General features: G+C 65.3%; 1 protein-coding gene across 12 annotated transcripts in view; it reads left to right on the top strand.

Moving 5' to 3' along the window:
- Positions 1-20384, top strand: part of B4GALNT1 (beta-1,4-N-acetyl-galactosaminyltransferase 1) — a 39160-nt gene that overhangs the window by 13059 nt on the left and 5717 nt on the right. For 2 of the 12 annotated variants that reach the window (XM_075901743.1, XM_075901744.1), the window contains exons 1-6: positions 11767-13033; positions 16012-16227; positions 16534-16707; positions 16853-16959; positions 17113-17150; positions 17446-17626. In XM_075901743.1, coding sequence (XP_075757858.1) covers positions 12873-13033; positions 16012-16227; positions 16534-16707; positions 16853-16959; positions 17113-17150; positions 17446-17626 — 877 coding nt within the window. In that variant the 5' untranslated portion in view covers positions 11767-12872. The other 10 variants (XM_075901748.1, XM_075901746.1, XM_075901747.1 and 7 more) reach the window with 10 other exon arrangements.

The following is a 20384-nucleotide window of genomic DNA, read 5'->3' on the forward strand; positions in this document are numbered from 1 at the left end:
GGTGGATGGCAGGAGAGAGATCGCTTGATCATTCCCTGTTCAGTTCACTCCCTCTGGGGCCCCTGGCAATGGCCGCTGTGGGCAGACAAGACACTGGGCTGGATGGACCTTTGGTCGGACCCCGTCTGGCCGCTCTTATGTTCTTATCCCACCAAGCTAGGGAGGTGACCCACACAACCCTGTGTACTCAGAGAGCCACAGTCCTTCCTTTCCACCACACGGGGCAGGAAGGTAAGGTATGAGGGAAACTGAGGCACGCATAGAGTTCAGCCAGATAGTAACAGAAAATTCCCACACCTGCCGTGGTGAGACCGCGACAACACCCTGCCCTTCAAATGGCGTGTGGTGACTAACGGGGGCTCAGCTCACCCAGCTCTGCATCCCCAAGACATCCCCTGCGTGTTACCCCACCATGGGCGGAGGGGTCGCCCCCCACTCCTCTACCAGTTGGGCCCACATTCTCAATGGGGGGGGAAATGAGGGTGGCACTAAAGTGACCCCAACCCCAGGTTGGATCCGGCCCCAGGTCGGATCCTGCGCCGGCGTTGATGGATCGTGCAGGCAGTGGCTGGGCGGCTCTTGGGTTGGGTAGCTCGTTATGCAGTATCCCCAAGAGAGCAAACAACCAGCCTCAGGCAGGTTTTCGCTTCAGGAAGAAGGATTTCCGGGACACCGGACCCCTGTGCAGCCTGTGTTACATTCGCCTTGCACAAAAGGGGGCACCCAACCGTCCCCGTTGCAGCTGGAATGCTTTCCCTAAATAGAAGAGCTAGAGGACACCAAATGAAATGAATGGGGAGCAGGTTTAAAACTAATAAAAGAAAGTTCTTCTTCACACAGCGTGTAGTCAACCTGTGGAACTCCTTGCCAGAGGAGGCTGTGAAGGCTAGGACTAGAATAGAGTTTAAAGAGAAGCTAGATAATTTCCTGGCGGTTAGGTCCATAAAAGGCTATTAGCCAGGGGATAAAATGGTGTCCCTGGCCTCTGTTTGTCAGAGGCTGGAGAGAGATGGCAGGAGACAAATCGCTTGATCATTGTCTTCGGTCCACCCCCTCTGGGGCACCTGGTGCTGGCCACTGTCGGCAGACAGGCGACTGGGCTAGATGGACCTTTGGTCTGACCCAGTACGGCCGTTCTTACGTTCTTTCTGTGATTTACCAAATGACACATGCCTTTGCCCATCACTAAAATCCACCCCTAACCCCAGTTCCCTCACCCGCTGCTCTGTTCCTTGCTCCTCTCCTTGCGGGATGCCAGCAGCCCAGCTGCAGAACCACGAGAGGAGAAGACGTTCCGAGCTCCCACTGAGACCGAGGAGCAAACGGTGCGTTTTCCTCTCTCTCCCTGACAGAGAACAGCCAGCAACGTCCCCGTACGAATCAGGGTGGAGAGCTGTGACGGCGCGTTGGGGGTCCCCCGTCTCCTGCACCCTGAAATGGCACAAACAGACTGCACCAGCCGGTGGAATAGAGGAAGTTTATTGCCTCTCCAGGATACAGCACAGCACAGATGGAATCTGGTCACAGAGCTGGGCTAGGATGCCTCAGGCCCCCTTGAGATGGGGGAGACTGGGCCCCTAAACTCCAGCCCCTTTCCCTAGGCTGTCTCCTCCATGCTCCCAGCCAGCCACTAACTAACCCTCTTCCAGCCCTGCCCCCCAGCCAGGGCAGCATCCACCTTCCTTTGTTCCTCTCCATGGGGGGTGTCTGGCCATACCGGTTGAGAGGTCCCTTTGCATAGTGACTCATCCTGTTTTGCTGGGTCGTGGTACCCATGGCAGCCAGTGGGGGTTACCCCAGAGCCAGCAGCATAGAAACCAGCCAGGTTCCCTCACTACGTCACAAGAGCCTCTCTAAAGGACTTTGGGGGGGGAGGCTCGGGGCTGGGGCAGTCCCAGATTGGGGGCTGCACCCCCAGCTAGGCCCTTTCACCTGCCTGGGGATGCTGTCTCTTTTCTGGACGGTTTTCTGAGAAGCAGTCCCATTCCAGGCACGTCCTACTGGGCTGGCTGGCCCAAGCAACCCCTCACCTTGCTGCCTACCAGATGTGGGGGTCCCAGCTCTTATCGTTCTGCAGGCGTTCTTGAACAGACAGGCAGGCAGACAAACGCCCTCAAATTATAGGAGGTGGAGTGGATAGCATATTAGCAATGCGCAGTATATTTATCGGCTAGCCTGCCTATAGCAGTCCACCCCGGACATCCTGGCTCTCCGTATCCCCTTCCTCTCCGGGGCGGAGGGACCAAAGGAAAAGCCTTGTTCTGTTTCGCCTGTAGATCGTGCTCGGTGCCTCCTTGCGTCTCACCCACAAAGACCAGGCGGCAGCTCCTACCCCAGCCAGTTTGCACCCTGAGTGCTCTGAGGCCTGGAATACCTAACCCGGGTATTCCAGAGGCCCTCCCCTTGGGGTTTCTCCCTTGGCCCCTGTAAGTGACCCAGAAGCACAGGGGTGATAACAGCTTGCCCAGAATGCAGCCATCGAATCCTAGAACTCGAGGGCGGGAAGAGACTTCAGGAGTCAGCGAGTCCAGCCCCCTGCCCAAAGCAGGACCGATCCAACTCAATCAACCCGGCCAGGGCTTGGACTAAAAACGTTGAGGGATGGAGATCCAGCCCCTCCCTAGGGAACCCAGCCCAGCGCGTCCCCACCCGCCTAGGGAACAAGTTTCTCCTAATCTCCAACCTAGACCTTTCCCACCGCAACTTGAGCCCATCGCTCCTCATTCTGCCCCCTGCCCCCCCTGAGATCAGCCTCTCTCCAGCCTCTTTGGAACCCCCCTTCAGGGAGTTGCAGGCTGCTTCCAAATCCCCCCTCACTCTCCTCTTCTGCAGACTCAACAAGCCCAAATCCCTCAGCCTCTCCTCATAGGCCTTGTGCTCCAGCCCCCAAATTGTTTCGTTGCCCTTTGCTGGACCCTCCCCACTGCGTCCACGTCCTTTCTGTAGCGGGGGGCCCAGAACTGGGGACACTCCTCCAGATGTGGCCTCCCCAGAGTTGAATGAAGGGGAATAATCCCTTCTCTGCTGGCAATGCTCCTCCTAATACAACCTAATACGCCATTAACCTTCTTGGCTACAAGAGCGCCCTGTTGGCTCCTGTCCAGCTTCTCAGCCACTGGAATCCCCACGTCCTTTTCTGCGAACGGCTGCTTAGCCCGTCGGTCCCCAGCCTGTCACGATACTTGGGATTCTTCCGTCCCACGGGCCGGACTCTGCACTTGTCCTTGTGGAACCTCATCCGATTGCTTTCGGTCCAACCCTCCAATGTGTCCAAGTCACTCTGGACCCTCAGTCGCCTTGGGGTGGAGGGCAGGAGGGTCTGCCAGCAAACCCCTTATTCCTGGAGAATACCCGAGCGTGGTCAGCGCCCCTGCAGGGCAGGCAAGGACCCGGAGTGGTGCACCCTTTCCTGAAAGACCCCCCGACCCTCCCCACACACACATTGCCGATAGCACATGGGGCCCGGGGAAGGGCTGAGGACACATTCCCAGGTTGAGGTCCAAACCCACCTCCGCCAGCATCTCCCAAGAGCTCAGTTCCCCCAGCTCGATCCAGGCCTCCTCTGGCACCCCCTCCCTGATATTGCCACCCGCTGCCCTTCCGTGATCGGTGCTACAGCAGCAAGGGGGCTCCCCAGGGTGTGGGGCTGCCAGTCCTGGCCGTGGAGGGCTGCCAGTCCTGGCCTGCGTGGGTGGAGGCTGGGGTGGGAGTCTTACCTCTCGGAGCCGCCTGGTTCCTGGGGGTGAGAGTCAGCTACTTGCCGCTGGCTTGCACCCTGTTGGCATCTGAATCCGTCTGAAGGGGCACCTGGAATTCCATCGGGAGCAGCCGCCCACGGGCATCTCTGCAGCGTGAGGCTCCGACCGTGCGCGGGCGGGGGACGGGCTCCCAGGCGGACAGTTGGAAGCTCCTGCGGGCCGCGGGCCCCCAGCCCAGCATGCCAAAGGCTCCCTGGCTCCGGCACCTGAGCAAGAGCAGCTTGGCTCGGGGCCTGGCATTAGGATCAGACCGTGCTGCATTCCTGGAGAGTGCAGCCCCAGCTCCGACGCATGGGGCTCCGGGCCGTCGGGCCCTGCGGCTTCAGAGCCCGCTGCAGGTAGGGAGAGACAGGAGCGGAAATCGGGAATGCCCGTAATGCTCCTGGAAACCAGCCAGCTGGACGATCAGCCGCGGGATTCCAGCTCTGCCACGGGCTGGGTCGATCACTGCCCCGTCCTGCGCCTCAGTTTCCCTGCAAGTGAGTGGCCTCCTCCCCAAGTGCCCCCTTGTTCTCCCCCTGCCCCAGGTGTCCTGTTCCGTCCTCTCTTGTCCCTCAGTCGGGATGGCCAGCTTCCTTGAAATGGGAGCAGCCCACCCTCCCCCCGGCCCACTCACTACTTAGGGTCCAGCTATGAGACAGCAGTGGGCAGTTTCCCCTTTCTTCCGCCCTAGATCTCTGCCTGGAGGACACCCACCAGCAAATCCCTCTCGCGGTCCTCTCTCGGGCAGCTCACCTTTCCTGCCCTGCTGACTGGGGGACCTCTTCAAGCCCCAGGTGCTGGCTTCATTGACACCCGGACTGGGACACGAGAGCCGAGCGCCGGTCCATTTAATGGGCCAGCCCGCTCGAGTCCATCCCCCTTCCGAAGGCACTGGGGACGGAGACCGCTCTAAGGTCAGGGTGGAGCCGCCCGGGTGGGGGATTGAGTTTAAAAGCATAGAGCCTCGGGGAGACGTGGCACAATCCAGCGTTAGCGTGGAGAGGGGGCTCCTCCGGACTTTGCCATATGACCTTGGCCAGCTTGTAAGCCTCTAAGAACATAAGAACGGCCACCCTGGGTCAGAACAAAGGCCCATCCAGCCCAGTGTCCTGCCCACCAACAGCGGCCAACAACAGCTGCCCTAGAGGGAGTGAACAGAAGAGATAATCATGTGATCCCATTCTCAGCCCCTGACAAACACAGGCTAAGGAAACCCCCCCCCCCCCGCCCATCCTGGCTAACAGCATGGACCTAACCTCCAGGCGTGTATCTATCTAGCTCTTTTTGGACGCCAGTTAAAGTCCTGGCCTTCACAGCATCCTCCGGCGAGGAGTTCCACAGGTTGACTGTGCGCTGTTTCTTTCCCACCCATTGTCTGTTCCAGCAAAGCTTCCCCGCAGGGCGCTCTCTGCAGGGCTGTGCCACAGCCGGGCGTCTGGTCTGGTTGGAGGGATTTAGGGGGCACCAGGAACCTAGGCGTCTGCCGCGTCCCCCCCCCCCCCCCCAGCTTTTCCCTGCCCCGGAGTTATTCCTGAAGTCAAGCACCTCCCTTCGGCGCAGCCTCCTGGCGAGCCGGGGAGGGGGGAGCGGGGGGGGGGGTTCGTTTTGCTGCTCCTCGTTCCGTTTTCTGTCTCCGGGTGTTTTCCTAATCCCAGGTGCAACTGACGAACCGCAGCCTGGCCCGGAGAAAGGCCCGCCCCCGCCCCGGGCCAGCCCCGCGGCCCTGGTCTGGGGGGGGAACGGGGGGGGGGCGTGACACTCCCGCAGCACCTCCCGCCCCAGGAACCCTCCTGGGCCCCGTTGCAGAACAGGGATCCTCCGACCCGGGGGAATTGTGGGCACAGAAGCGAGTCGCCCCCCCCCCCCCGCTGGCCTCAAGGGGTCCCACCCGGACCCCGCCCAGGCCCGGCCCTTCCTCCACAGTCTGTCCTTGGTTTGGTGCTGGGCGGGGTCCTAGTCTCAGGGGGCTTTTGGCACGGACCAGGGTGGGGAGGGGAGGGGCAGAACTCGGGGTGAGGTGATGAGCCCCCCATCTCCGCCATCTCCGCCCCCCCTAGTTAGAGCCAGATACAGGGGACACCTGCGTTCTACCCCCCCCATCCTAACGCCCTCCCCAAATCCTTTGTCTTGGAAGCCTTTGTCTGACCTGGGCTCCCCTCCCCCACCCGGGGCTCCCCAGGGATCGGCAAAGCGCGGGGGGGGCGGTCTCTGTGTGAGACAAAGGCGCCCCCCCCTCCCCCCCCCGGAGCTGATCCCAGGTGCTGCAGTTGCTGTTCTCTCCTCGGGCAGTGGGGGCGCCCTTCGCCGGCCAGGCTCCTGACGGCCCCCGGCAGCCCCACGGTAGCCGGGTCCAGCAGCGCGGCAGCCGGAGCGGGGGTCGGGGGGCGCCCGAAGATGTGACCATGGGCGGCAGGCCAGGGAGATGCGCCGGGCAGCCAGGTAGGCTGGGGAGCTGGCCAGCACTTCAGCAGCCGCTCTGGCCGCGGGCTGGGGTGGGATAGGGTGGGGGGGCGATCCTGCGGGGGGGGGGCGGTTATAGGGCACCGCGATCCCGCCCCCCCTTCCCCGTCCCGGGGCCGACGGGGCAGGGAGGTCGCGCAGAGCGGGGGAGATTGAGAGCGCTGCGGCTTGCGCGCCCCCACCCCCACGCTGCGCGGGACCTGCGTGGGCGCAGCGCAGTGCAGCGCGTGTGTGGCTGGGGGGGTCGGGATCCGGATCTGCCTGCGGACACCCCGGCCCGGCCGTGCCCCAAGCAGGTTCTGCATGACCCGGGGGCGGGGGGGGGGAGAGCTGCGCTCCCTTGCTTTGCGCCCCGGCTGCAGCCATGTTCTGCGCTGCGCTCCGGCCCCTGCGCACTGGGGGAGGGGGCCGGGGGGGGGGGGCTGCCGTTAGAGCGGGGGGGGGGGCATTTCCCCCCTCCGCGGGGCTCTGCAGCCTCCCCACCAATTGCATGGCTGCGTGCGGATCATTGGACACCTGCATTGATGGCAGGGAGTCCATTACCGCAGCGTCTGGGCGCACAGGGAGAGGGCCCCTTTCCCCCCTTCCTGGCCCAGCTGTCCAGCCAGCTCCCGGCTTAGGGCCCAGCCCTCTGGCTCCACACCGCCCCAGCCCCTCACCGTGTCGTCTGGGCGTCAGGAACCCGGCGCTGCCCTGCTGATTGGCCCGGGCACCCCCGGCCTCCTCGCCTTACCGGGGGAGGGAGGCATTTAGCTTGGTTTGTTTCACCCCTCCTTTCCTGCAGCTCCCCCCCCCTCCACAGCTCCGCCCCCAGCGCTGCAGGCCTGGTCCCCTCTGAGGAGGCAGCAGCCCCCCCCCCCACCCGCCCAGGGGAGGCACAGTTCTTAGGGGCAGGGGCCCAACGTCACCCACCAGGTGCCCCATTTCTGGGTCAGCCCCAGCAGAGCAAGTCCCGGGGCAGGGGGACACCAGGGCCCCCCTGGCTGCCCCGGGGCCACTGGGCTCCACCGAAGGGCGAGCAGGCTGGGGAAGGGCCCCTCTCGCCTGGGCACCGCGAAGGCTCCTTGGGACAGCGGGCACCGTGCCAGGCCCAGCAGAGTCAACAGAGAACAATGAAACATTTCAGTCCTGTTCCGGCCTGGCCCCGGAGCCTGTGGGGGCTGCTTGGAAAGGCAGGAGAAATGGACAATGGGGGGAGGGGTGCTGGCAGCAGGGAGATGCCACTGGGAGGGTTCAGGCAAGTGGGGGAGATGGGCGCTGGGGGGTCGGGCAGATGGGGGCTCAGGTCAGCCAAGGAGAAGGCACCGGGGGGGGGTTGGGCGGATGGGGGGGCTCAGGTCGGCCGAGGAGAAGGCACCGGGGGGGGGTTGGGCGGATGGGGGGGCTCAGGTCGGCCGAGGGGAAGGCACCAGGGGGGTCAGGTGGATGGGGGGCTCAGGTCGGCCGAGGAGAAGGCACCGGGGGGGTCGGGCAGATGGGGGGGCTCAGGTCGGCCGAGGAGAAGGCACCGGGGGGGTTGGGCGGTTGGGGGGCTCAGGTCGGCCGAGGAGAAGGCACCGGGGGGGTTGGGCGGTTGGGGGGCTCAGGTCGGCCGAGGAGAAGGCACCGGGGGGGTTGGGTGGTTGGGGGGCTCAGGTCGGCCGAGGAGAAGGCACCAGGGGGGTCGGGTGGATGGGGGGCTCAGGTCGGCCGAGGAGAAGGCACCAGGGGGGTCGGGTGGATGGGGGGCTCAGGTCGGCCGAGGAGAAGGCACCGGGGGGGTTGGGTGGTTGGGGGGCTCAGGTCGGCCGAGGAGAAGGCACCAGGGGGGTCGGGTGGATGGGGGGCTCAGGTCGGCCGAGGAGAAGGCACCGGGGGGGTCGGGCAGATGGGGGGGCTCAGGTCGGCCGAGGAGAAGGCACCGGGGGGGTTGGGCGGTTGGGGGGCTCAGGTCGGCCGAGGAGAAGGCACCGGGGGGGTTGGGCGGTTGGGGGGCTCAGGTCGGCCGAGGAGAAGGCACCGGGGGGTCGGGCGGATGGGGGGGCTCAGGTCGGCCGAGGAGAAGGCACCGGGGGGGTTGGGTGGTTGGGGGGCTCAGGTCGGCCGAGGAGAAGGCACCAGGGGGGTCGGGTGGATGGGGGGCTCAGGTCGGCCGAGGAGAAGGCACCAGGGGGGTCGGGTGGATGGGGGGCTCAGGTCGGCCGAGGAGAAGGCACCAGGGGGGTCGGGTGGATGGGGGGCTCAGGTCGGCCAAGGAGAAGGCACCAGGGGGGTCGGGCGGATGGGGGGGCTCAGGTCGGCCGAGGAGAAGGCACCGGGGGGGTCAGGCGGATGGGGGGGCTCAGGCCGGCCGAGGGGAAGGCACCGGGGGGGTCAGGCGGATGTGGGGGCTCAGGTCGGCCGAGGGGAAGGCACCGGGGGGGGTCGGGCGGATGGGGGGGGCTCAGGTCGGCCGAGGGGAAGACACCGGGGGGGGTCGGGTGGATGGGGGGCTCAGGTCGGTCGAGGGGAAGGCACGGGGGGGGTCGGGCGGATGGGGGGGCTCAGGTCGGCCGAGGGGAAGGCACCGGGGGGGTCGGGCAGATGGGGGGCTCAGGTCGGCCGAGGGGAAGACACCGGGGGGGGTCGGGCGGATGGGGGGCTCAGGTCGGCCGAGGGGAAGGCACAGGGGGGGTCGGGCGGATGGGGGGCTCAGGTCGGCCGAGGGGAGGACACAGGGGGGGTCGGGCAGATGGGGGGCTCAGGTCGGCCGAGGGGAAGGCACCGGGGGGGGTCGGGCGGATGGGGGGCTCAGGTCGGCCGAGGGGAAGGCACAGGGGGGGTCGGGCGGATGGGGGGCTCAGGTCGGCCGAGGGGAAGACACGGGGGGGTCGGGCGGATGGGGGGGCTCAGGTCGGCCGAGGGGAAGGCACAGGGGGGGTCGGGCGGATGGGGGGCTCAGGCCGGCCGAGGGGAAGACACGGGGGGGGTCGGGCGGATGGGGGGGCTCAGGTCGGCCGAGGGGAAGGCACAGGGGGGGTCGGGCGGATGGGGGGCTCAGGTCGGCCGAGGGGAAGACACAGCACTAGGAGGGTGGCTAGGAGAGGCTCGAAGCGCCTGGGTCCAGTCCCCCGCGAGGCCTGGTCCGCTGGGCCCCGTCAGAGGGGCGGGCTGGCCCCTGCTCGGGCTCCCGCGGTTCCCCCCACCCTGGAAGGGCCCCGGGACTCTCTCTCATGTTCTGCTCCGCCCTGTGTCTCCGCCCCCAGGCTGGCGCCGCCCTGCCCGCGGGAGCCGGGAGCAGCCCTGAGGGGCGGGAGTCGCCAGAGACCGGTGGGCCCAGCGGCGGGAGCCCCGCGTCGCCCCCAAGGTGAGGCTCAGCGGGGGGGGGGACCCCGACGTGGGCCGCAGTGGGGCGTGGGACCCCTCTCTGCAGGACCCGCCGCGGGGGGCGGGGGGGCGCTCCGGGCTGGCCCCCCCCCCGGCTTTTCCCTGGCGGGGGCCTGCTTGGCTCTGAGTTTATTGGGGGCCCTTGTTCCCTTTGTGGGGGGGGGGGATCAGGCTCATTTCTCCCGTGGACATCCCAGAATGCACTGCTCCTTCCAGCCGCATGCCTCGGCCACATGGGGAGAGGCAGAGGCCTGCAGTGCATTGTGGGATAGGTTGGGAGGGGGGGGCATGGTTCACCCACAATTCCCTCTGAGGCCAGCCAGCGTCCCACAATGCACGGCGAAAGCCGCCCCCCCGTCTGGGCCCGCCGCCCCCGACCCCAAGCCCCTCGGCTCCCTGAGCCAGCCGGTGCCCTTTGCAAACCGGAGTGGAATCCGCTCCCCGGTCCCACGCGGGCCAGCCCCCCCCGGGAGGCAGGGCCGGGGAGCACAGGCGTGCCAGCCAGGCGACTGTGTACCGCCCTCCGGCCGACCACACGCCCTCCCCGCCCAGTGCCTGAGGGCTCAGCTGTTCTCATACTGGGAGGGGCGGGGAGCTGTGCTTCCCTAAATAATCAGATTGCAAGCGCCAGGTGTGTGCTCCCGGCCGAGGGGGGCGCGGGGGGGGGAGATGCTGGCTTTGCATAAAGGAACCACAGTTGGCAGGCTCCACCTTGCACCTGAGCATCTCTCTGGTCTGCTGCCTGGTATGTCGTTTCTCCCCCTCTCCGGAGGGGGCGGGGCACTTCCCAGAATCGGAGGGGCTTGGCCTCCCCTCCCGTCCTTGGTGCTGTGTGCCACTCGGCCGCTCCGCCCCAGAGCAGGCTGCATGTCGGGGCGGGAGAGGCGAGCCTGCGGCGCAGCCCCGGGAGGCCAGACAAGCGCCTCTCGGGCAGGGCAATAAATTGGAAGCCCCCCCTAAGAATCCTGCCTTGACGGCCCCACCCGTGAGGGGCGAGGCCGGCGTGTGCCGCACTGAGGGAATTCGCTGCTTCCCCCGGTGCAAGGCAGCGGTCATCGGCACTGGGAGGCAAGCAGGGCCGGGGGGGCAGGGAGCTGCTGCATCTCTTCACACCTCTGTGTGCCCATCCCCCTGGCCTCTGGCCGCCTCAGTCTCGCGGCCCGATCCTGCCTTTCACAGCCGGGCGGCCGCTCTCGGAGGCTGGCGAGGTGGGAGCACAGCGCCCTGTCTTTGCAGGGGCTGGACTCAGACCCCCCCTTCTGCCCACCCCCTCCATCTCTGGGCGCGCCAGGTGCGTGGGCTCCATCCGTGGCCCGCCCAGAGATATAGAAGTCTCTTAAGATATCAGCAGGCCGTGCCCATTGGAGCCGGGCACGGCCGCCGAGGGGAGGAGGGGGAGTTTCTCGTTGGAGGGCCGCGGAGCCTGGCACGGTGCCCGCGTGTACATGGTAATGATTGTTTAATGGTCAGGCCGCTCCAGCCCTGGCAGCGCCGTTTGCACCCGCACTCCCGCCGCGCACAGGCTGGCACTAAATCAGAACTGGATTGGCACTAATGGAGCGCCAGCTCTCCCCGGGCCAGGGAAGCTTCCGGCCCAGCGGGGACAGGCCAGGGCCTTTGACCCCGGTGCCAGCTATTAAGCCTGATGTCGGGGAGCCCCCGGCCCTGCACCCCCGTAGCAGCGAGAACAGACTCCGCCAGCCAGTCGAACAGAGAGGGGTTTATTGCTTCTCCGGGATACAGCCCGGCACGGGCGCAAGGTGGTTACAGGAGTCAGGGCCAGGCTGCCTCAGCCCCCCGGGGTTAGGGGTCCCATCGCCCCCTCAGCACCCAGCTTAGTCTGTGCCCTTCATGTTTCCCAGCTGGAAACTGCCTGGCTCCTAGACCCTGCCCCCAGCCAGGTGCGTCTCCGCCTCCCTCCCTTTGTCTCTCCCCCTGGGCAGAGCCTTGTTATCTGCTCCGGCTGGGCCAATCCACATGTGGCTGAGTCAGAGGCAATCGCACAGCACCCGGCCGGGGGACCCCGGGTTACAGACTGCACCCCCACTACGTCACAGCTGCACCCAACTCCCTTGGGCTATGCAGGAAGAGCCCGGTGCCCTGGTGTCCGGTTCAGAGCCTCCGGCATGAGGTGCCTTTGTATGGCAGCGATGCAGGCTCCGTGGGGCCGGGCGCTGAGCAGACCCAGGAGATCTAGATCCTGCCCTTTGGCAAGGTAGGGGGGATCCTGGCCTGGGCTGGCCCAGCCTTGCTGTTGTGGGCCCAGCTGCTGCAGGGGGGTGGCGGTGCAGGGCGCTCGGGGCCCTAAGGTCGGAGAGGAGCCGGCGGGCGTGCGGGGAATCGTGGTGATGGGTTCGGTCTGCCCCCCTCCCAGGCCGTCAGCGAGAAAACTGGAAGGGGAGGGGAAGGGGGAGCAGGGGGTCCCCCCCATACCTCCCCCATCCTGCCCCCCGTGCCTCCCCCTCCTGCTGAGCTGGTCTCCTGCTTGCCTCCCGAGCCGTGACCCAGATTTCCCGCGCCCGCCTGCCCACCCGCCCGAGCTCTGCCTCCTGTGCCAGTTCATCCCACACCCCCCAGGCCAGGCTGATGCGCGCAGCCATGTGACGCGTGTCAGGGTTAACTCAGGGCCCTGGGCGGACTGCTCCCCTCCCCTGCTTCCAGCATGAGGGAGCTGCCCCCCCCGGAGGGGAAGCTCTCCCAAAAAACTGGCCACTTGCGCACTCCACCAGCGCCCCCCCTTCTCTCCCCCGTGGTGCAGCCTAGCCAGTTATGCCCTGCTCCACCCAAGCACCCAGCCCCGGGTCTCCTGGCCACGTGCGGGGGTCTCCCAGCTCACCCGCTTCACCCCGGGTGCCAAGCCCCGTGAAACCCGCCGGCAGCGTCTCGCCCAAGGCTGGCGCGGACGGGGCTTCGGAAACACGCGTCCGGGCGAAAGGAGAACAGAGTTGGCAGGTGCAGCTCGGCCTATTAACAAGCCCTTTCCTGGCTGCTCAGGGATCCGCGCCCCCACCGAGTCCTGGCCCCCTTCCATGAGCTACTCCAGCTGGCAGGGGATCTCTGTCCTCCGACAGGCCCGGCTTCCTGCCTCTTTTCAGCGTGGTGCCAAGGGGAGGCGCCCTGCCGCCGCTTGGGTGTCCTGCCTTGGGGGCGGTTTGGCACTGCCCGGGTGGAGGCTGGCGGATCACCTGGTTCCGGGGCTTAGCCGCCAATGGCCCCTGTTAGTTCTGGCTGTGAATATTTCTTGTGCAAACACCTCGCCAGAGCCAGGACGACGGGCTGGGGCTGGGCTTTGGCAGCGCCCGCGCACACACCCTGAGAAATAACTCCATGGCGCGTACCTGCCTGGGCTGGTCTGTGCCACGCCCTGGCGTCCCGGCGGGAGCAGGCGGTGGTGCCAGAGGGCGCAGGGCACCGGCCAGTCTAGGAAAACCTCCGTCAACACCGCTCCTGGAGGAGAGGCCCCTGCGCTCGCCTGCAGCGAACCTAAGGTGTGGAGGGCAGCGAGGGAGGGCGGAGCCGCGCTCAGGAGAGCCCCAGAGCTGGGAAATAGAGGGCGCATCTCGGAGACAGCCCGCCCAGCCGGCACCTGGGCCAGCTCCAGTCGAACCTGCCGACTTTGTGGCTGTGCTCCAAGGGGCGGGGCGGTGACATGGGGGGCAGAGCGCCTTGGAGAGCCAGCGGGGGGGCTATGCCGGGAGTTGTGGCGGAGGGATGTTGCGGGCCAGGAGTCGGAGGCATGCGCCATCCCGGAGGAACGGCCCCCCCACCCCGTCTCCGAGGTTACCCCCCAGGCCTGCCTGGGAACCCCTGTACCTTGGTTCCTGCCATGGTCCTGGTCCTGGTCCTGCCATGGGGGCGGGGGGCTGGACTCGATGACCTCTCGAGGTCCCTTCCAGTCCTAGTGGTCTATGATTCTATGGCTTCCCAGTTGGATCCTGCCCTTCATGCCCACGGCACCCTGGGCCCTTTGCCAGCGGATGTATCCCAGGCATCCAAAACCTGCCAGGGTGCAAGTATTCTCCCATCCCGCCCAGCCCTGCCCGGCCGCTCTGCTGGGAGTGGGGGCAGGGCCAGGGGGCTGCCTTCTCTGCAGACTTTGGCCACAGCCTTGCCTTGGAGCGAGCTCCCAGCAGGACTGGAGAGACCCGCTGGAAAGGTGCCGGGGCTGCATGTTCCCCCAGCGGCACCTCGCTCGCCTCGCAGCTCACCGGAGCCTGATGCGTTTGACCCCTTCCTTTGTGCTGGGCTGTGGGGCAGGATGCCGGGGGGTGGGGGGAGTGTTCATTGCCCCCAGGGGGCTGTGCCAGGCTGTGTAGCAGCAGCTGGCGTTTCTCTGGGGCCTCGGTTACTTGTTCGTAGCCCCGCCCTCCTGGGGGGCTAGGTGCCTCGAGACACCAGCTGCCCCACTTGGCTCTCGGCTGCGCCTTGCAGGGGATGCGCCCTGCTCCCATGGCTAGACCCGACCCCAGGCCCCTGCGAGCCCTGGCGCACGGCTAGCGACGGGCTTCACGGGTGGGGTGAAACCCGGCAGGAATTTGGCCCAGCGAATGTGAGGGCGGGAGGCAACTGGGCGGAGCTGCCCTGCCTGACTTTCAGCCCCCACTGGCCCCTGTCCGTCTGCCCCCCAACGAACCCGTGAGCTGGGGTCCCCCTCCCCCCACGCGCTCGCCCCATCCACCCCCCGTGCGGAGAACCCACCTACCGGAGACGGGCATGGGGCGTCCGGCACGAGGTGGCTTCAGGGCTGCGCGCTCACCGCACCTGGCCTGTGCCGGGGCTGCAGGGCAGAGCAGAAGGGGTGGGGGACGGGGCAGGAATGCAGGTCGCTCCAGGCCTGGGGGCAGCAGTGGCTGGGGGGGGCAGTGCGGGGGGGGGGATGCTGGTGGCTAGTCCCAGCCGGCTCTCCACCTGGCCGTCGCAGTCAGCTGATTTGTCGCCAGCTCCAGGGGAGCAGACCGGCCTCTGCCTCAGCCCGAGGGAACCGGGGGCCCCGCTGGACTGCACCTCTGTCTCTGAGGCGTCTTTTGGGGGAAAAACAGCTCCGGCGACTTTACCTGCCTCCCCCGGCTCCGGCCCAGGTCAGTCCCCGTCGAGCGGCGCGTCGGCTGGGAAGCTCTCGGGGAGGGGCCAGCCGGTCTGGTCCCTTAGCACCGGGGACAGGAGTATTGGCCGTGCCTCGGTTTCCCCTCCCGTTCTTGGTCCGTTTTTAGCATGGGAGCTCATTGGAGCCGGGACTAGCTCTGGGCTGCATCTGGCACAATGGGGCGGGGAGGGGGCCGCATGTGGCACAGCAGGGCCCTCATCTTGGGGCAGGGGGCTCCGATCTCAGTGCAGGGGGAGCCAGCCTGGCACCTCGGGGCCCTGATCGCAGGGGCTGCGCCTGGCCCAAAGGGGTCCAATGTTGGCATATGCAGGCGCTCCTATTCCTCTCCTACGTGCAGCGAGCGGAGGGAACCTCTGGGCCAGGGCGAGCAAGAGCTGGAGCTCAAAAGGGCTGAGCAGCCGGACAGCCCCCGCCCCGCCCCCCAGGGAACAACGCAGGGTCCCCGCCCCCCAGGGCCAGCGGGCGCTGAGCATGGGGGTAGCCGAACGCCTGGCTCCGGCCATGCCGCTGTAAACGAGTTCTGCAGCATTCCTCTTGCCCTGTGTTTGTCGGCAAGCCCCGGGACCTGCCGCCAGGCTGCACGTCCCGCCCCACACCCTGTCCCATGCCCCCTGGGCCTGGAAGCTCTGCTGCCCCTCCCTGGTGCAGCCCTGGTGCCACACCAATTTCACACGAGTGAAAACGGCCCATCGCCCTCAATAGCAGGCCTGCTCCTTCTCTCCACCCATGTGCAGAATAAACATTGCCCTGTGCACCGAGGCAAGGGTGGGTGTGCACCACCGGCAGACACACAGGCTGCTGGCTTGTGGGCACTCTGCCAATTAGCGGGACAGTATTTGAATCGCTCCTGGGTGGCTTCCAGAACTCGCAGCTGACAGGAAACACGGGCTGTTAACAATTCCCTGAACAAGGCAGAAAACTCTGGTACCGTTGGCTGGCTCCGTGGCACACGTGAATCCCCGGTGCAGGGAGAGGCAGCAGGTGGGGACCACTGAGCAGAAAGGCGCTGGGGGGGGGGGCAGGGAGGGCATTTAAATGCAGCCCCCACCCCACGGAGTCAGGGCTCAGCGGTTGTTATTCCAGCCGTGCTGGGAGCCCCGAGATCCCGCTAGACAAGGGGGGATCAGGGCGAGTGAGGCGCGGAGGGGGACCCTCCCCCGGCAGGAGGCCAGGATGCCTGAGTCCTCACCCTGAGCCGTCACCCCCCCAGACTCCGCTGCCTCGGTCAGGGATGTTGGCAGCCGCTGTGCTCCGCCCCAGAAGCAGACGCATTTCAGCCGCGGAGAGCGGGGGAGGAGATCACCCACTTCCTGTGCCCCTTCGAACACGGGGCTCTGCCTCAACTCCCCACTTCCCCCGCAGAATGCGTCCGGTGCAGAAGTCCCTGTGTCTGCTGCTGGTGGCCACAGCCTCCCTGGCCCTGCTGTACCTGCACGTCTGGTCGCCCAAGCCCTACAGCGCCGTCGACCTGCGCAACCGGCCGGACCGAGCCCCCGAGCAGCTGCTGGGCGACCCCCTGCTGGGACCCGCCAACAAGTTCGCCCACATCCCCTTCCAGCTCAAGGAGGAGATCCTGGCGTGAGGAGGGGCAGAGCGGGCTGGGGGGGCGCCGCCTGGCCTGGGCCGTTGGGGAGGGGCTTTTCCAGGCTCTCAGACTCCTCTCACCCCACCCCTTCCCCCGGGCTGTCAGTTGGGGCGGGCGGGGCCAGGAGGAGAGGCATGGTGGGGGGGCAGTCAGGGACACTGACCTAGGGCAGGGGGTATTGGTCTGGGGTAGGGGTGTCGGGCTGGCTCAGGGGTGTCGGCCTGACACGGGGGGTGCTGGAACAGGGGGGCTGGCCCAACACAGAGGGCGGGGGCATGACCAGTGCCCGGTCTCTGCAGGCTGCTGCCCAGGAACTCCTGCTCGTGCGAGGTGGCGCCCGCGGGGAAGGTGCCCTTCTCCAAGCAGCTCTTCAGCCAGCTCTACTCACTAGACTTCACTGCCACCTTCGGCCCCGAGGAGCTGGCGCGGCTCCGCAGCCGCCGGGACCGGGAGTACCAGAGCTACCGGCAGCGGTGAGCCCCAGGCACACGCCCTGAGAGGGGGGCAGAGGGCCGAGGCACCTCAGGCTGGGGGACCCCACGGCTACAGCCCCCATCCCCTGCTGGCTGCGGCGGGGCCAGGCCTATCCCCACCCCTCACTCCCTCCTTCCCTCCCAGAACCCAGTCTCCAGCTGACCAGCTGCTGATGGCCAGAGCCAACTCCCCGCTGGAGTACCCCACCCAGGGCGTGGAGGTGCGCCCGCTCCGGACCATCCTCATCCCAGGTGAGCGCCATCCCTGCCCGAGGGCCCCCCGGGGAGGGCAGAGCCGGTGGGGGCAGGGGAGGGCACACAGAGCCACGGCCGGCAGGCAGGACCTGAGCTCGCTGGGGCCGGGGCCTCCTGGGGTCTCACTAATCCCCTGTCTCGGCTTCCCAGGGCTCAGCTTGCAGGCGGCCACCCAGAAGCTGTACAGGGTAAGGCACGGAGGGGGCACCCTGTGGGGGGAGGGGGGTGGCTGGGTGCCGTGGCTGCTGCTGGCGCTTTGGGGTGCAGAACCCCCTGTTGCTCCTGGGGGCAGGGCTGGGGTGGGGGAGGGCCAGGAGACAGCCAAGGCCCTTGGTTATCCGGGGTGGCACACCTGGCGTCTGTTCCCACGGCCTGGCATCGCCCCCCCTCCCCACGAGGCAGCGCCAGCCTGGTGCCCATCCCCAAGCCAGGGACGGTGCCTCTGCCACCCCCAGCACTGACCTGGCCTCCCTCCCCCCCCAGGTGACTCTGACGGCCTCCCTGGGCACCTTCGACGTGGCGGCGGTGGTGGAGGGGGTGACGGCGCAGGGCGAGGGCGACTCGCGCCTCTCGCTGTCGGGCGCCCGCCTGGACAACCTCAACCGCCAGCTGCAGTTCGTCACCTACACCAACACCCTCTTCCACCCCGACTCCGCCGACACAGGTGGGCCCCGGCACCGCGGGGGCAGAGGCCACAAGACAACCCCCACTGGCAGGCTCCAAGGGGTCAAGGCACTTCAGAAATTAGGGGGCAGCCGAAGAATGGGGCTGTTTATAACTCTCCCCCTTCAGGCTTTCTTACCCACCTTGTGCCTCATGGACTCGCTCCTGGTTCCTGACATGCCCCAGGCTTTTGCACCCCGGAGTAGCAAGGCAGAGTCCAGAGGGAAACTGAGGCAGGCACAGGCCTCTTCCAAATAGTGCAGGAAATTCCCCCCCGACAGCTTCTCCAAGGGGCTGGGGCTTCCCCCTTTCCAGGCAAACACCCACAGCTAAGCCTCAGCTGGGTCTGACTTATATAGGGCCTAGCTCCTCCCCCTCCCTGATTGGATCCAGGTGGCTCACGGCCCAGGTCTCCCAGGTGGAGGCTGCTGTCACTCATGTGCCAGGCAGCCAATGCAGGGGGCTGGGGAACCCGGGGGCGAGGAGAGTGGGGGCTCAGGGACCATGGGGAGAGGGCGGGATCCAGCACATGGTGCCTGCAGGCCGCACTGGCAGGGGATCTGTACCAGATGTAATCTACCAGCTTGGTCTGGGGCAGTGCAGAGAAGGTCAAATAAGAAAGAACTGCTTAAAACCAAGGCTACTATCAGCGCGAGACTGGGGACCTTAGACTGGGGACCTTCCTTATAAGGCATTAAATTAGCCCCCCCCACAGAGCACTTCCGCTTCCTCGCTGGCCAGCGCAAAGCCTTGTGCAAGAGCTCTTGTGCAAGAAAACGGCCACACTGCCAAGTGCACGCTGTGCTTTTGTGCAAGAGCACCCCTGGCCGTGTGGATGCTCTCTTGCACAAGAAAGCTCCCATGGCCATTTTAGCCGTAGGGCGTTCTTGCGCAAGAAATCCCTGCCGAGCGTCCGCACTGCCCGCTTGCGCAAGAGGGCTTACACCGGTTAGAAAAGAGCGTGGCTCTTGCGCAAGGAGCCCTCTCTCACCACGCCGTGCTGTGCATTTCCTCGCGCAAGAGCAGGCGGGCAGTGTGGATGCTCTGCGGATTTTTGCGCAAGAACGGTTGTACTTGCGCAAGAAGCCGCGAGTGTAGACACAGCCCAAGAGTCACTGTGGCTAGTTCTCTGAGAACATCCACACTGTGTGCAGCGGCCGTCAAAAACCAAAGAGAATGTTAGGAATCCTACTGCCTCTCTATAAAACCATGTGTACAGATGTGGGTGCCTCTTCCCAAAAAAGATACACTGGCATTGGAAAAGGTTCGGCAAAGGGCAACAAAAATGAGGACGGGTTTGGAATGGATCCCATATGACCAGAAATTAAAAAGACAGGGACTTTTCAGCTTAAAAAAGAGGAGACCAAGGGGGGATATGATCGAGGTCTATAAAATCATGACAGGTGTGGAAAAAATGAATACGGAAAAGTTATTTACTTATTCCACAATGTAAGAACTAGGGGGTTACCCCAAGGAAATGAATAGGCAGCCGGTTTAAATCAAACAGGAAGTTTTTTGCACAGGCAACTTGTGGAACTCCTCGCCAGAGGACGGGGTCAAGACTAGAATTTTAACAGGGTTCAAAAAAGAGTGAGCTAGATTCATGGAGGTTAGGTCCATCCATGGCTATTAGGCAGGATGGGCAGGAATGGTGTCTCTAGCCTGTTTGTCTGGAAATGGGTGCCAGGAGAGGGATCGCGCGAGGATTCCCTGTTGTGTTCCCTCCCACTGGGGCATCTGGCATCACTTCTCCCACGCCAATCACACAAGGATCCGCGTTGCATGGGCTGACTCAGGCCAGCATCAGCTGTCGTCAGACCCCGCGCCTGGCCTGTTAGGCACCAAATCTGGGGCAAACACGCCAAGGTGGGTGCAACCCCCAGCTGCATTTTCCTATTACAATCCAGTAACGTGGCACGCCCAATGCAAAAATCGGTGCAGGAAAGGGTGCTAGTATCCTCCCGTGGGGCATCCTCAGGCCTGCCCAGGTTTGCCTCCAACAGGCTGCAAGGTCCCTCCTGGGCATAGCGATTTCCTCACGCTCTCTGACAAAGCCAAGGGAAAATGTGGTGAGCGCTGTCATGGATTGGCTCTGCTTCCACAGCAGGGGGCCCGTGCATCTTAGGTGCGCCTGCCAAGTGCTAAAGAAACCGGTTCATCTGTCCCTGTGTGCTCTGGCAAACGCCCAGACTCAAATCCTCTCACATCCCTGTGGAAATGTACTCCCTTGTTTAGGAATCCTGGCACCTGGCCACGACAGCAATACGGTGGCGTGACTCAGTTTCCCTTCCCATACTGCCTCCCAATTCAGGAATGTCCTTTCTTATGGGATAAAAAACAGGACTATGCAGCGCGTTAAAGACTAACAAGATGGTTTATTAGGTGACGAGATTTCATGGGCCAGACCCACTTCCTCAGATCAAATTGTGGAAGAAAATTGGCATGACCATATACAGGCAGTCCCCGGGTTACGTACAAGATAGGGACTGTAGGTTTGTTCTTAAGTTGAATTTGTATGTAAGTCGGAACTGGTACATCTTGTAGGGGACACTCTAGCCAAACATTTCTCCAGAGTTTGGTTTTATTCTCCCACCCCTCACTTCCCTCAGTCCTTTATTCTCAAGCTGAGGTGTCTGCTGAGAAAAGCCGCTCTGCGTCTCCCTGGTCTGCTGGGGGGGGCGCTAGCTTCGCGTCTCCCTGGTCTGCTGGGGGGGGCGCTAGCTTCGCGTCTCCCTGGTCTGCTGGGGGGGGCGCTAGCT

This window comes from Pelodiscus sinensis, chromosome 19 (genome assembly GCF_049634645.1).
Source record: "Pelodiscus sinensis isolate JC-2024 chromosome 19, ASM4963464v1, whole genome shotgun sequence".
In the NCBI taxonomy this organism is placed as follows: Eukaryota; Metazoa; Chordata; order Testudines; family Trionychidae; genus Pelodiscus; species Pelodiscus sinensis.